Genomic DNA, 15,584 nt, shown 5'->3' with positions numbered 1-15,584 from the left:
ATTAAAGTAGGAACGCTTTTACGAAATTAAAAAATTCCTTCTTTCATCATATGTTCATGTAGGGGTATCCCTATATATATTTGTATATATTCAGGCGTATTCACATTAGTACATATACATGCGCGATTTCCCGTGTGTATACATGGTCACCTAGTCATTACACGAAATAATGAATTGTGATGAGAGTAATTTTTAATGAAAAGAAGTAAAAACAAACGCATGCACATGTACATGCATATATAAAATATAAGGATAACTAGTTTAAAGACACATCATATTGTAGTATATGACTCGTGTCAAATACATCAAGAGGAAATATAAAGAATTTAAATGATACTATTAAAAAGATTAATATGGAAATAAAGGAATACGAAAAGAAAATATTTCCATGTCCTGTTGATAAAAATGGTATAAACAGTAATCCCTCTAAATTTGATAGTCCAAGTGATCTTATTAAACAAAATATAAAATTAAAAGAGAAAGAAATAAACATGAGCAATTTTAATTTAAAAACAATATGTTACAATAAAGAGATGTTAAGTAACAGCATCAACTGTGATAGGAGTAGCAATCAAAACGACGGTTCAAATGAAAAAATTAGCATAAATGAAATGAACCATCATATGAAAGAAAACACCACTTCACACCGTTCAAACAATGTAATTAATTATAAAAACGTGTACTATTATTTTAATAGAAATAAAATGAATTGCTCCAACAGCTCTTGTCTGGACGTTAATAAAAATGAAGATAAGAATGGACAATGTGAGGACAGTCACATCCGGCATAATGAATTCTTTTTTGAGGGAAAAGTAAAGGGAGAAAATAATCATGTTGGTGTTCATAGTACCAATAGTGGTAGTGGCAATAATGATACCACCATTACTAGTAATAGTAGTAGTGGCGGCAATAATGGTAGCAGCACTGATAGAGATACAAATTATACAAGCAATAATTCTGCAATTTTTATAGGCAATAGAAATAGTGAAAATTTCCTCGATATAAATATTTGCATGAACAGTGAAGAAAAAGAAAGCAGAATGAGTAACAATTTAAAAGGAAAATGCTATAATAAAATTATAATGAGCAGCAAAATAGAGAGTCAAAAGGAAATGACGGAAGTTGGTACTACCATTAGGGGAGATAATATTGACCCAACTATGAACTCAAATAAGAACAAGTTATACAATGAAAAATGGACTAATAATAATGATAATGCGAAGAAGTCATCTTGTAGTTATAAAGATATATCATCCTATCAAATAATAGAAAAGGAAAATAACTTTGGGGGAACACAACGAATAAATAATTGTGAAGTCAAAAATTGCAGCGTGCATAATTGTAGTAATAGTAGTAGTGTAAACATTAATGAAGGTATTAATATCTTTAACAATTCTGATGATAAAACAAAGAATAATTCGAGGGATATGGAAAATAGGTACAATAGTGAGGTAATCCTTAACACTTACAACACTGATGACAGTACTACGTACATGACAAAAAAGGAAATATTGAATGTACAAGAAGGTATAAATAGTTTGATGATGGGTGAGTGGCATATGGGCACATTATGTAAGAGTACTATAAGTGCAAGAGGTAATGGGACAAATGTAAATGCTGAAATGAATAATAGTAATTTTGAGAAAAATGAATTTAACAAGCGTATTTTGGAAAAACGTACTAATGATAGTTATCCCTTTACTAATGAAAAGTCTTTTAAGAGAAAAAATATGATTAACACAAATTCGAAAAATATAAAAGCAATTGAGAATAGTTGTGCTTATATCAAAAAGAATACATATTTGAGAAAAAATAATTATGATGTTATATGTGAAGAAAAAAAAATAGCAGACTTCAATTTTTTTGAGAATAAAAATACAAATAAAATTTTAAAAACGAAAAGTGAATATATGAACAGGAATTACGTATGTTCTGATGGCACTATAATAAAAGATGCTAATGAAAAGACAAATAAAAATAAGTTAAACGATTTTAATGAAAAAAACGTTAACCTGTTAAGAAAAGCCCAGAAAGGCACTACTACTGATAATGTTGAACGTGAGTCAACCGAAGAGTACAATTCGAATAATTTATGTGCAAATCACATTTCTTTAGCTTCAAAAACTTCGCAAACTAGCATTAATAATATTTATGAATTGGAAGTACAAAATGCGGAGATGGCCGAATATTCCAAATTAGAGAATTCAAAAGGGGATAACAGAAATGAAAATAAGACTACATTTGAATTAAAAAATATTGTAAAGTCGTTGGAAATGGTTAAAAATAAAGGAACAAATGAAATACCTGAACAAGTAGGGTCTTCCATACACAAAATTAATATTGGAAATAATGAAATAAAAAATTTAGCACACATTAATTTCGAAGAATGCACCTCATTATTATCACAGGATAGCATGAAGATTAAGGAGGGGCTTCTTATATGTAATGAGAATAGAGGAATTAATGATACAGGGAAAGGGAGCTTACAAAATGCTATCCTAGTAGCACGCGGATCGGCAACTGAGGATGGTGAGACGTTGCAAGGTAAAAAAATGGGTATTATGAAAGTACTAAAAAATAAGGACGTCACTGATAAAGATAAGAAGAGGTCGAAAAAAGGAGAAGCAGAATGTGCTAAAGAGGTAAGAGAACAGTTAATTAATCTTACAACGGATGGTTGCTTTTCACCAAAATATGCTCTTTTGACTAGCCCAAAAAAGAGGAAAAGTGAAAAAAGCATAAACGAGAAGGGCTTAAGTGAAAAGTGCATATGTAAAAAATACGTAAGTAAAAAATGCGTAAGTAAAAAATGCGCAAGTGAAAAATGCATAAATGAGAACAAAGAGACAAGAAAGAGCTGGATAGATGCAAATATAAAATTTTCGGACAAAGATACAATAAACCAGAATAGGTTAGATTCTATTTGTGATAAAAAAGGCTCAAAGGAGAACACAGTTAACGGTTATGTTATAGATAAGAACAATTATGTTCATAGTGGGAGGTTAAATAATCAAATTAGTAGCATACATGAGGAAAGTAACAATAACCTTTTTCCAAAAGAAAAAATGAATAAAAATATGAACAGTTCAGGTGTTTTGTTATATGATAAGGTGCGTTATATATATACAAATGAGAGTGACCAAATAGACCGCAAAAAAATAATTATGCAATCAGATACAGTTTTATTAAATGAGGATAAGAATAATTCTTCAGTAGGAAGTTTCATAAATGATACAAGAAAAGCAGTGAGTTCAAGTCAATCAAATAATTTTAACATCTTAAGTAATAATTATGCATTATACCAAAATGGTAGTGAAGAATGTGTAAAACGTAAGAATAGTGAGAAGAATTCCTTAACAGGTGAAGTAAATAAAGATGTTTTAGATTTTAGTAAAGAATGCATAAATGGAACAAATTACGAAAACTGCAAAAATGCAGATGATTATAATTCCCCTAATTATAGGAAAAAGAAAAAAAGAACAGGCATACCTTTAAATGAAAGAAAATATTATCGTGTTTTAGCAAAACAAATGATAAAGATACAAGGACTAACATTCGATCACAATCAAATCAGATGGATTGCTTACTGGAAAAACGAGAATAACAAACAAATACAAAAACATTTCCCAGTATGTAAATATGGTTTCTATAAAGCTAGACAGTTAGCTCTTGAATTTCGAAACTCTAAAGTTAGAAATAAGACTAACGGTGTGGAGAATTGTATGAAGGGGGATGCTAATAGGCAGAACAGTCATAAGGACAATAACAATAAAGAAGTTACCAGTAAAAAGAGTTGTGGTAAGGACAGTTGTAGTAAGAGGAGTAATGGTAAAGAAATTTGTACTAAGAAAAGTAACTCCAAAGAAAATAATAATAGTTGTAAAAAGAGAAATACGACAACCTTAAATACTTTGAGCAACTATACTAGTGCTAATTCTACTTCACATGCTCGCAGTAAAATTAGAGGTAAATGCATTAACAGTAAAAGAAATACTAGCGATAGATGGAAGCATAACAGTACGAATGTTATTAATGGTGGTAATAATGACAGGAGCAGTGGAAATAGTAATGATGACAGGGAAAAATGCAAATATAGTGGCACTCTCCCTAAAAAGATAAGCAATCAACAAAATGGAAATACAAATTTCTTAAATAATAGAATAGGTCTAAGAGGTGCAAATTGTTATGGTGGATATAATTCCACAGAAAAGTTGTTATGCAATGGAAAAACCCTTGATATAAATTACAGAAATAATATGAATAATGCAAATAATATGCATTGTAACGGGAAAGCACAAACTAATAATATTTCCCTACATCAAAATCAGAATATTTTTTCTAATTTTAAAAATAACTACAATTCAAGAAAATTCAATGATTCCCTTGGTTTTATCCCCAACAACATGGATGGCCCTTTACATAGGACAGGTGAGATAAACAATTTATATGAGGTAGAAGTTTCAAATAATTATGGAGAAAATTGCTTTAAAATGAGAGACAATCATATCAAAAATTATAATATTAACAATGCTAATATAAATACTAGTATGAACAATTCAGGTAAAATATATACTAATGAATTTGTAAATTCTAATTTTTTTTTTGATAGTGATAGGAATATAAATACACGCAAATTCGGTGACACATGGACTAATGGGGATCTACATGCTCCTAGGGGTGGCGAAAAACTGAACAGCCTGAATCGCATGAACCACATGAACAACATGCACCTCATGAACAACATGAACCTCATGAACAACATGAACCACATGAACAACATGGACAACATGAACCACATGAACATGAACAACATGAACATGAACAACATGAACATGAACAACATGAACATGAACAACATGAACAACATGAACCACATGAACAACATGAACCACATGAACAACATGAACCACATGAACAACATGAACAACATGAACCACATGAACAACATGAATCACATGAACAACATGAATCACATGAACAACATGAATCACATGAACAACATGAACCACATGAACAACAACATTAATAATAAAAATGAGGTATATGATGTAAACTTCTTAATGAATGGTGGAAAATGTCAGAATAATATTTCCGACGTTGGCGACACGTGCAACGCGGATTATATTGGAAACAGTAGTAGTAATGACGTGCCTTCCGGTAGAAGCCCTCATCATGGGCATTACAGAAGAAAGACAAGTAACAGGAACAATCTCTATAGTGATAAAATTTTAAATGATAACAAAAACTTCAGCGAAGTGGGTCCAGCATATGATGAATATTCCAGTAGGACATTTGAAGGAGTTGAAGATGAAGACATTTCAAATAAGTGTAACTATGTACAACATTATAGCTGTAGTTATGTTAACAATTCAAATGATAGGAACATAAAAAGTGATATTAACAGAATGGATATTATGGAGGAAAATAGGCATGAAATTGACAGTATAAGGGGATTATATAGTTCGAATTTGAGATCTAGTTTTAATGGCACGAATAAATATGTAGATGAATACACTCGCCCTTATCACGTGCTTGAGGACAGGGGAATAAATAACAATAATAATAATTATACGAATAACAGCAACAGTAATTATAGTAGTAACATCAACAGTTGTTATAGTAATAACATCAACAGTAGTTATAGTAATAACATCAACAGTTGTTATAGTAATAACATCAACAGTTGTTATAGTAATAACATCAACAATAATTATAGTAACAGTAGTAGTTACCTGGAAAATGGGGGAAATGTAGCAATAAATAAATATATTAAAGATATTGTTAGAATCCCAAATGAAAGCCTTCCAAATATTAGTGACATAAAAAACAATTCACAAACTACGAGAATGAACTGTCTAGAAGAGGATAATATTATCGGAAACAATAGTAGTAATAATAATGGCAGAACAAGCAACAACAATAGGAGCAGGAGTAACAACAAAGGGAACAGGAGTAACAACAAAGGGAACAGGAGTAACAATAAAAGAAACAGGAGTAACAATAACAGAAACAGGAGTAACAATAACAGAAACAGGAGTAATAACAGCAGGAGCAGAAGTAAAAAGAATAACAACACAAGTAACATCAGTAACAGTATCTACAGCAACAACAGCAACAACAGCAACAAGTCTAACTCACCGGGAAAGGACAATGAATTCCTTAGTAACGAAAACATAGAATTAAATGTATTTAAAAACGACAGAAGTGAAAAAGATTCTTATGCGTTAACTAGAGCTTCAACGGCTACCCATTTTTCTGAACATTTTAATAGTTTAATAAAAACGAACAAAAATGTGTATTTTGAAAATGATCAAATAAAAAATTACTCAAATAAAGACGAATTTTCAACAAGAGAAAGAATAACGAACACAGATGAGGAGAGTGATCATAAACTTGTACATAAAAGCAGTACGAATATGATAAGAAGTCAAGAAACAAGCAACAAAAAAGAAGTAAACATAGGTGGAAAAAGTAGAAATATATATCAAAAAATGAATGATATTGCTTCATTTGAAAAGGATAAAAAAAGTGCATATTGCCCCCAAGGCAAGATAACTGCGAAGAGCGCAATATTAAAAACAAGGTGCCCATATTTAGAAAAAGCGAAGAATACAATGAACTACTTTTTCAGTTCAGTTAAAAATAAGGAAGAAGGCACAGTTGTAAGCAATTCCATTTGCACAAATCAAAATGGCAAGAAGTGGGATAATAATATCTCTACCACCAAAGGAGAGTACATGAACATGAATAATAATTACGCTGTTCCTTTTGACTGCAACAATATATACTACTATAAGTTTCTTGATAATACACCAGGGGGTTATAGCTGCAGTGATGAGATAAAAGGATGCAATATTACAAGTAAAAACAGGTCTTTGTTGACGGACATTAGAACAGGTATTAGCAAAACTAATACTAATAATACGAAGAAAAAAGAGCGAAAATGTGAAATATATAAGGATACGGATGATCGCAGTAGTGTAGTGAGCGGAGTCATGTACAATATAGAAGGAATAGACGACATTAATTATGATTTAAAAAATGAAGCAAGTATAAATAAAAACAAAAGCCCGTATAGAAGCACAAATAAAAGTTTAAATAAAAGAACAAATAAAAGTATGGATAAAAGCACCAATCAAAATAAAAAAAAAAGAAAGTACTTAATAAATACACCCCAAAGTAATAGTGACCTAAAATATAGCGAAGGAAAAAAATTGGCAAAAGTATGTGTTGACGAAAAGATGAATAATGATATTCAAAATGGAAAGACAACTAATTCTAATTGCGGGAATTGTAGCAGTAATAATGATAACAATAATAGTAATACCTTGGATGTACTATTTTTACGTAAGGGTGACGATCCTTCTAATGGTAGTACAGGTATACAATTTTCTAATAATACATGTGTAAAAAAGTTAATTAACAAACAAAAAAGAGTAGAAAAATATTCCTATAAGTTCAAAAATTTTAATAAGAAAAATTCGAATGAAGATAATAATATAAATTATTATAATGAAGTAATGAAAATACCTAAGATGAAAGGTGTTCATTTTGATATAAGACAAAAAAGATGGTGTGCATATGGATATAAAAAAAAAGAGTGCTTCTCAGTTTATAGATATGGCTTCTTAACAGCGAGAGAATTAGCTGTGAGGAGTAGATTAAAAGTACAAAAAAGGAAAAATAATTTAAGGCTAAAAAAGAGTAAAGGGGAAATGAATAATAATGCAGATAACAAGAAATACAAAGCACCAGTTAAGAAGTATTTAAGGGGGGAGAGGATGCCATCGACGGTTAATTGTGAGAACGTGTCACCTATCTGTTTCTCGCGCTCCAAGGGTCATACATCTAACAGTAATAACAATATGAATGAAAATAACAATAACAATAATAATAATGAAAATAACAATAACAATAATAATAGTGAAAATAACAATAACAATAATAATAGTGAAAATAACAATAACAATAATAATAGTGAAAATAATAATAACAATAATAATAGTGAAAATAATAATAACAATAATAATAGTGAAAATAATAATAACAGTAAAAATAAAATTGTAAGTTTGATTTATAAAAATGGGGGGAATGTAGAAGGAATATCAACAGGTGATATTGCTCCATATGGAAATGATAAAATAAATAATTATATATTTACGAAAAATGAATATTGTAAAAATTTTGGTATTATTAATACGGATCTTGATGAATATCACAGTAGAAACACAATAGACATCTCATTGTCGAAGACAAGTGATATAAACAATGGCAATAGTAATTTAAATAATATTTATAATTCTTTTAATTACGTCGATTCAAACAATAACACAAATAGTAATGTAAACTATAATTATATGAAAACGTCTAATGAGGCTAGTGCATTGGAGAATACTGCCAATATAGTCAATGGGAAAAATAGCATATATTTTAATAGTTTAAATTGTGCATATTACCCTAACAATATTAGTGGATTTGACAGCACACATAACTTCAACGGGGAATACAATTTTTCCGGGTTTAACAGTGGAAGAAATATTAATGAGGAAATAGTGGTTAGTAATGTTCACAATGTATACAAAGTTAATAGATCAAAGGATAAAATTAGAATGAACAGTAAGATGAACAACCAGGTGAACAACACGATAGGAAATCAGGTGCCAGATGTGATAGGATACCAGATGAGCGATGCAACAGGATACCAGATGAGCGATGCAACAGGATACCAGAGTCACAACCAGATGAACAAAAGCCACTTCAACGGAGCATGGGATACAGGGAAGAACTGTGGTTTACCATACCCTATGGAAGACGAGGGGAAAAACGCTTTTATTAACAGAAATATCTTTGATAAGAATGTGTTAAAAGAATCATTTCGTGAGCAGTATTTGTTTGACAGGAGCACAAGTTTTTACAACTTCACAAGGTTTAATAAATTGATTAAAGGGAATAATTTGCCAAGTTTAAATGGTAAAGGCATAGCTGCAAATGTTAGGAATAGAGAAGAGCATAAGGGGGTTAACTATAATGAGACAACTGAGGGAAAGCATGATTACAGCCTTGATCTTGATGATAATACGAAACAGAAAAAAAGAAAAATTTCAAGAAAGAATATTATCAAATCGAATGTAACTCTTCCTAAGGATAGTAATATAACTTTCTCAGCAAAAATGAATGGTAACTATTTAAATAAAGAGGCTTATATAAATGACATTGTAAATGTTCATGGTAAATTTGTTTATGATAAGAATGAGGTAAAAAATTTAAACATTGTGGACAGTGATAAGTATACAAAGGAAAACATGTTAAATAATGGAAGAGACCAATGTATGCAAATGAACTGTGAATGGAATTTATGCCTTAATTATAAAAGGAATGACGTATCAAATAAAAAAGATAAAAGTAATTATGAGAATGTAAGAAGTTGCATGAATATCTGTTCGAATAGTAGGAATAATTTATCTTTTTTTTTAGAAAAAAATAATTTTTTAATAAATTATAACAATGGTGGAAGAGGTGAATGGATAAGTGGAAAATGTGGAGAACTAAAAATGAACAACGTTCGAGGGGTAGATGATGTCCACTGTGTGACAAATGTTGAAAATGTGAACAAGTCAGGTCAAAATTCAATTTCTACCGCAAATAACGGGAAATGCTTAAATAGAACTAATTGGGGGAATAAAAAACAAAATGAAGAGCTCGATGATACCATAGATAATATCATCGTTGATAGCAACATCATTGGTAGTAGCGTCGTTGATAGCAGCATCGTTGATAGCAGCATCGTTGATAGCAGCATCGTTGATAGAAGTACCATTGATATAAGCATCAAGGATAATAGAAGCATGTCAAACAAAGATAAAATATATGAAAACAATAATTTAAAGCATACAGAAATGTATGAGAAAGAGTTGGTGCACCATTATGTAAACACAAAGAAAGAAGAACATTCCTTTCAGTGGATGAACAGTGATTTTAGGTGTGATAGTCATAAAGATAACAAAAATAACACTAATAATAATTGTAATGATAATAATATCGATAAAAATAATAACGTCGATAATAGTAGTAATAACGCTAATAATAATGATATTGATAATAATGATAATAATAATAGTAATAATAGTAATAATAGTAATAATAGTAATAATAGTAATAATAGTAATAATAATAATAATAATAATAGTAATAGTAATAATAGTAATAATAATAATAGTAATAGTAATAATAGTAATAATAGTAATAATAATAATAATAATAATAATAATAGTAATAATGGCAATGCTTCTAACCATATGAAGGGTAACCATAGCGGAGTTATAAAGGGGGCACACGAAAGCAAAAACTTGTCTAACGATTTTCTGGTAGAAGATAAATATGCGAAAAAAAAATGGATTGAAGAAATAAATCCAAATTACATCAATAATAATTTTGCCCATGACCATGTTGATATTTTTAATGTAAATACTAATAATTTTTTCGCAAAAAGTAAGGAAGAAGACTGTGAGAAGAAGCAGGAAGACAATGAATTTTCTTCCTTTTCAAATTATGAAAAGCGTCACTTAAATTTACTTGATTTAACTGAAAAAAGATTAATGGAAAGAAGTTTTAATCCAGATGAAGATAAAATTTTACATAAAATATGCGGTGATAATATAACGGTTGGACAAATAAGTGAAGATGAAGGAAATAAATGGAGTAACAGTAGTGTAGTTAATGGTTCCTCTAATGAGCAGCTGTTAAAAATTACAAGTTTGAATGTTGAACAGTTAAGCATATTTCCTCAAAATGTACGAAGCGATAGTAATGATGATAATGATGATGGTAATAATACCGATGGAGCGTACTTAAATGAACACTTGTCCCCACACAGCACACTTCACTCATCAGTGGACAGCATAAATAGAAAGGTATGTAGAGACAATAGAAAAAATAATTCTTTAAATGGAACACAAAAAATGCATCATAAGAAGACTTATGTAAGAAGTAACAATATAACAGATGGTAATAAATTTTTACGAACAATGAAGTATGAAGAAAGGAGAAAAGACAGCAGAAGAGGTGTTCTTGGTAATCCCAATTTTTATTTACTGGATATGGAACAAGTAAAGTGTAATGAGAAAAAAGACTATTTAAATGAAAAGGTAAGTCAAACATATGATTCGTTAAATATCCGTTGTATTGATAATGCAGATGATGTGAAGCAACTTATTGATGGGAGAAGAATGAACATTTCAGATAAAATCATTAATAACGAACAGAGAACAAAAGATGTAAGCAATTTTTATGGTAAAGCCTCTACCATGTCTACAGTTAACGACGATTTGTGGATATGTTACGTGGACATAGATGAAAATAATAACAGCACATTGATTAGAAGTAACAGCCTTGATAAGAAAGAGAGTGCCCAATTAAAGTGCTCAAGGAAGTGCGAAAATTTTAAAACAGATTTACTATATAAAGAAAGAATAAACGGGGATTGTAAAAAGGGAAGGGGTATATGTACTAATGACATTCAGAAAAACTTCCTCAGTCAAGAGCCTGTGGATGTTCCTATGTACTACGATAATTACACAAATAGGGAAAACGAATTCGTATCTAATAATAACCTTAACATATATAATTGTGAGGTTATGGAACAGTGTATAAATAATTTAAGTGATAAAAACAGTTATATATTAAATAAGAATAAAAGGAACAGCACTTTTTTGATTGATAATGAAGCTTTAAATAATTTAAAATGTAAAAATGGTGAATCTTACGAACCATTAAATTTGTTCAGTGATATTTATGAAGATCGAAATAAATATAATGAAAAGAAGTACAATTCTCCCTTTATCTTAAATAAAAATTATAGTACAAATAATGGTAATAATTATTATGAACAAAATAATTCTATAATATATGGAACTCCATACATTTTTGGAGAGAATACCATGGATGGACGATCTAACGTGTGTAATCTGATAAAGAAACAAACGAAAGAATCGTTTGAAATTTATACTTACAAAAACCCAGGAAGAGGACAGATAGATGAAAGTTTTGAGAATAAGTTAAATAATCATAGTAACAAATATGCGAATACAGAAAAGATCTGTCATTTTAAGTGTCCATACAAAGGCCAAAAAAGGGAGAATTGTGAAGGGGCAAGAAGAAGGGAATATTCTGAAGGGGAACAAAAAGGGGAAAATTTTGAAGAGGAAAAAAAAGATAAAAATTTTGAAGGGGCAAAAAAAGGGGAATATTTTGAAGAGGCACAAAATTGTTCAAATAATGAGGAGGAAAAAAATGATGCAAATATAAATAAGAAAAAATATCCTGTTTTAAGTAATACAGTGTTGAGGTGCTTAACACCAAGATGCAACACAAATGAAGTAAGGGGGAGATATATTATGGATGATGCAAAAAAGAACAGTGTGAGTGAATATATGAACTATAATTTAATTGCAAATTATAAATTATATGATAAAGATAATAAACAAAGGAACTACATAACGCCTACAAACGATCTGAAAAATTGTATAAATGATGTGTATCATGGTAATGAATATTTTCATAAAAATTATCCTGAAGAAGAAAAATGGATGCTCAACGGAGATATATTTTTGAATAACGAATATTTTGAGGAAAGTAATAATTCTGATATAGATACGAAAGAGGGAAAAAAAGAGAACAGAACTTTTTTAGATGAATATGCAGATATTAATAAAAAAGAAAGAAGACAGAGTAAATTAAACATTTATAAAAATTATAATAAAAAAGGAGCTATATTAAAAAATGTAAATACATTAAAAAAGTTTAGTAATAAATTTCTTCAGAGATTGTTAGAAGTAGACGTACTATATGATAGCAATTCGAATAAGAAGTTTTTGCAAAATGATGAATTGGTTGATAACTATTACTTAACTATTTTTAAAAGTATAAATACTAACGAGTTTTTACATTTTAATTATAATTGTAATAATAATAGTAATAATTTTGGTGAAAAGGGCTTTTTCATGGAGTCATATTTTGAATATATTTGCCTTACGTTACATGTAAGAATGGAAGGAAAAAGAAAAAATCAAATAACAAAAAAGAAAAAAGGAAAAATAATATTTTTCAATTAATATGTGATACATTTCGCGCACTTCGTATGTTCATACTAAAAAAATATAAAAAGAAAAGGCAGCATTTTCCTTTTGTTTATGGATTTTTAATCGTTTGGGTTGGTTGCTCATATATTCTTGATACATGCTCATCTGCATATTTGTTTAGATACATACATATGATTACACGTGTGTCATTTTAATTTTACCCGTTTAGCATATCTTTTTGATTCAACATTTTACAGGACTTAAACGTGAATAACTCAAAAGATATAAACAAGACAATTAATTTCAGAAAACTAATATACAAATATTTAATAATAGACTTATTTAAAAATAAAAATACTCTTTTTTTTTCAAGTGATGTGAATAAGGATTTAAATTTTAAGGGCACTACGCATGACCCTTCTGTAAATCCACTAATTCGAAACAAGTTAAGAAAAAATATAAGTTTATTGAAAGAGGTTGAAAAATATCACATAGATGTTATAAATAACATATATGATGTAAAGTCTATACAGCTATACATCGATGTATTCGTGACATGTTTACTTAAAAATGTTACATCAAGTAAGTTGTCCTACGATGAACATGATATGCTAATTAAGTCTTTGTTACTGTTTTATTTTGACAGCAAATAACTAAACAAGGGAATAGTACCTAGAGACGTATTTGTGCACACACATATATATATATATATACATATTTGTTTTACTTATTTTTTTAAGAGGACATATAAAATTCAGTTCATAAGTTGGTCATTTTGTTCTAGTTTCTATTTTCTTATATTTCTGCAATTTGTTTTTCATATTCTCAGCAGAGCTTTGTTTTCATTTATGATTAAATTAAATTTTTTTCTGTAGCGAGGGGTCTCCAGAATAGCAACATAAGGGTGTGTGTGTGCGCGTATATGTGTATATATATATATATATATATAGGCGCTCATTTGTCAGTTTTATTATTTTTTTTTTTAAATATTTTTTATTTCTTTTTGTGTGCACAGCAGTGTAAAAACTTATTCATTTATTTTTTGTACAGTTGTAAAATAAAAGTAGAATCATTCTTATTTTTCACTTTATTTTTACCTTATTTTTTCTTTATTTTTTATTTTTGGTTTTCCTTTTATTTTTTTTACGTTGCTTTGTTTGGTTATTATATTTTTTTTTTTTTTTTTTGTTTTGTTTCATTTTCAATAATTACCTTTGTTTATCTGAATTAAAATTAAATTGAAATAAATTAAAATGAATAAAATTGAATTAATTTAAGTTGATTATTAAAAATTAATGGAATTTCTTTATTTCTTTATTTTTTTATTTCTTTATTTCTTTATTTTTTTATTTCTTTATTTTTTTATTTTTTATTTCTTTATTTCTTTTTTTTTCTTTTTTTTTTTTTCTCTGAGCTTTTTCAAAGTTGCATGTCAACAACCTTTTCTTTATCATCATATATGTACTTATATAAAAAACTTAAAAATAGATATTTTACTATTTTTTTTTTTTATAATTTAAAATGTACATTTGAGGGTATACCACCTCAAATTTATAAGTATATTTTTTTTTTTTTGTTATTGTTTTTTTACCATATATATATATATATGTATATGCTGAGTAAATGAATGGAGGAATCATGTTCATTTTCCTACTCTGCTTAGTGTGAATCTACAAAATGGAAAAAAAACAAGACAAAAAAAAGAAAAGAAAAAGGGAAAAGGAGAAGGAAAAGGAGACTAGTTATTTCTCGCACACTATTACAGTAAAAAAAGGAAAAAACAATTAAATATATATGTAAATAAATAAGAGAGAGAAAAAAAAAAATAACTGAATAAATAAATAAACACATATATATACATAAAAGATAAAAAATAAACAAAAATAAAAACAAATTAAATATATATAAAAATAAATGAAAAAGAAAAAACAGTAAGTGAATAAATAAATAAATACATATATATATAAGAAAAAAAATTAATTAAATAAATATATAAAGTTTGGTGAAAAAAATATCTTACTCCCAGTATGCATTGTTGAAGTGCAAAACTTTCGCGTTTTCTGTATTTTCGTAAAAGAGATACACATTTTTCCTTTTTTTAATTATCAAAATTAAAAATGCTGCAAATATATATATATTTTTTTTTTTTATAATTCCCTCAGTATTGTGGAACGTTAATGCGAGATTCAATGGTATGCGCAGCGGAAGTTATACAAAACAACTACTACCCTATTAAAGAGTCTATATTAAACATATATGATAGTTATTTTTGTGAAACTACGCAACAATGTAGTAGTAGAGTAAATGGTAACGTTCCTTTTTTTACGATTAAGCCGAATAATCATTGAAAAAAATTAGTTTTTGTTGTATTTGTTATACGTGCTCAGATTTAGCAACGTTTACTATGTGAGCACGCAAATGTATGTAAGTACATAAACATATGTCAACACATATATCCGTAAGTACATATACATGCATACGTCTGTACTTGTATGTACATGTTCATCC

At 28.6% G+C, this 15,584-nt stretch overlaps 2 protein-coding genes across 2 annotated transcripts; both read left to right on the top strand.

The window, feature by feature from the left end:
- Positions 1 to 353: 353 nt before the first annotated feature.
- Positions 354 to 13,729, top strand: PMUG01_03014100 (transcription factor with AP2 domain(s), putative; the record flags this gene model as incomplete). The annotated part of the gene is made up of 2 exons (XM_029008767.1): positions 354 to 13,037; positions 13,334 to 13,729. The coding sequence occupies 2 exons, from the start codon at positions 354 to 356 to the stop codon at positions 13,727 to 13,729; spliced, it is 13,080 nt and encodes a 4,359-aa protein (XP_028859361.1).
- A 1,024-nt stretch (positions 13,730 to 14,753) lies between these two features.
- Positions 14,754 to 15,424, top strand: PmUG01_03014000 (conserved Plasmodium protein, unknown function; the record flags this gene model as incomplete). The annotated part of the gene is made up of 2 exons (XM_029008766.1): positions 14,754 to 14,840; positions 15,239 to 15,424. The coding sequence occupies 2 exons, from the start codon at positions 14,754 to 14,756 to the stop codon at positions 15,422 to 15,424; spliced, it is 273 nt and encodes a 90-aa protein (XP_028859360.1).
- Between the last annotated feature and the right edge of the window lie 160 nt (positions 15,425 to 15,584).

This window comes from Plasmodium malariae (assembly GCF_900090045.1).
Source record: "Plasmodium malariae genome assembly, chromosome: 3".
NCBI lineage: Eukaryota > Apicomplexa > Aconoidasida > Haemosporida > Plasmodiidae > Plasmodium > Plasmodium malariae.
The sequence above is the reverse complement of the archived record's forward strand: the minus strand, read 5'-3'. Positions and strand labels throughout refer to the sequence as shown.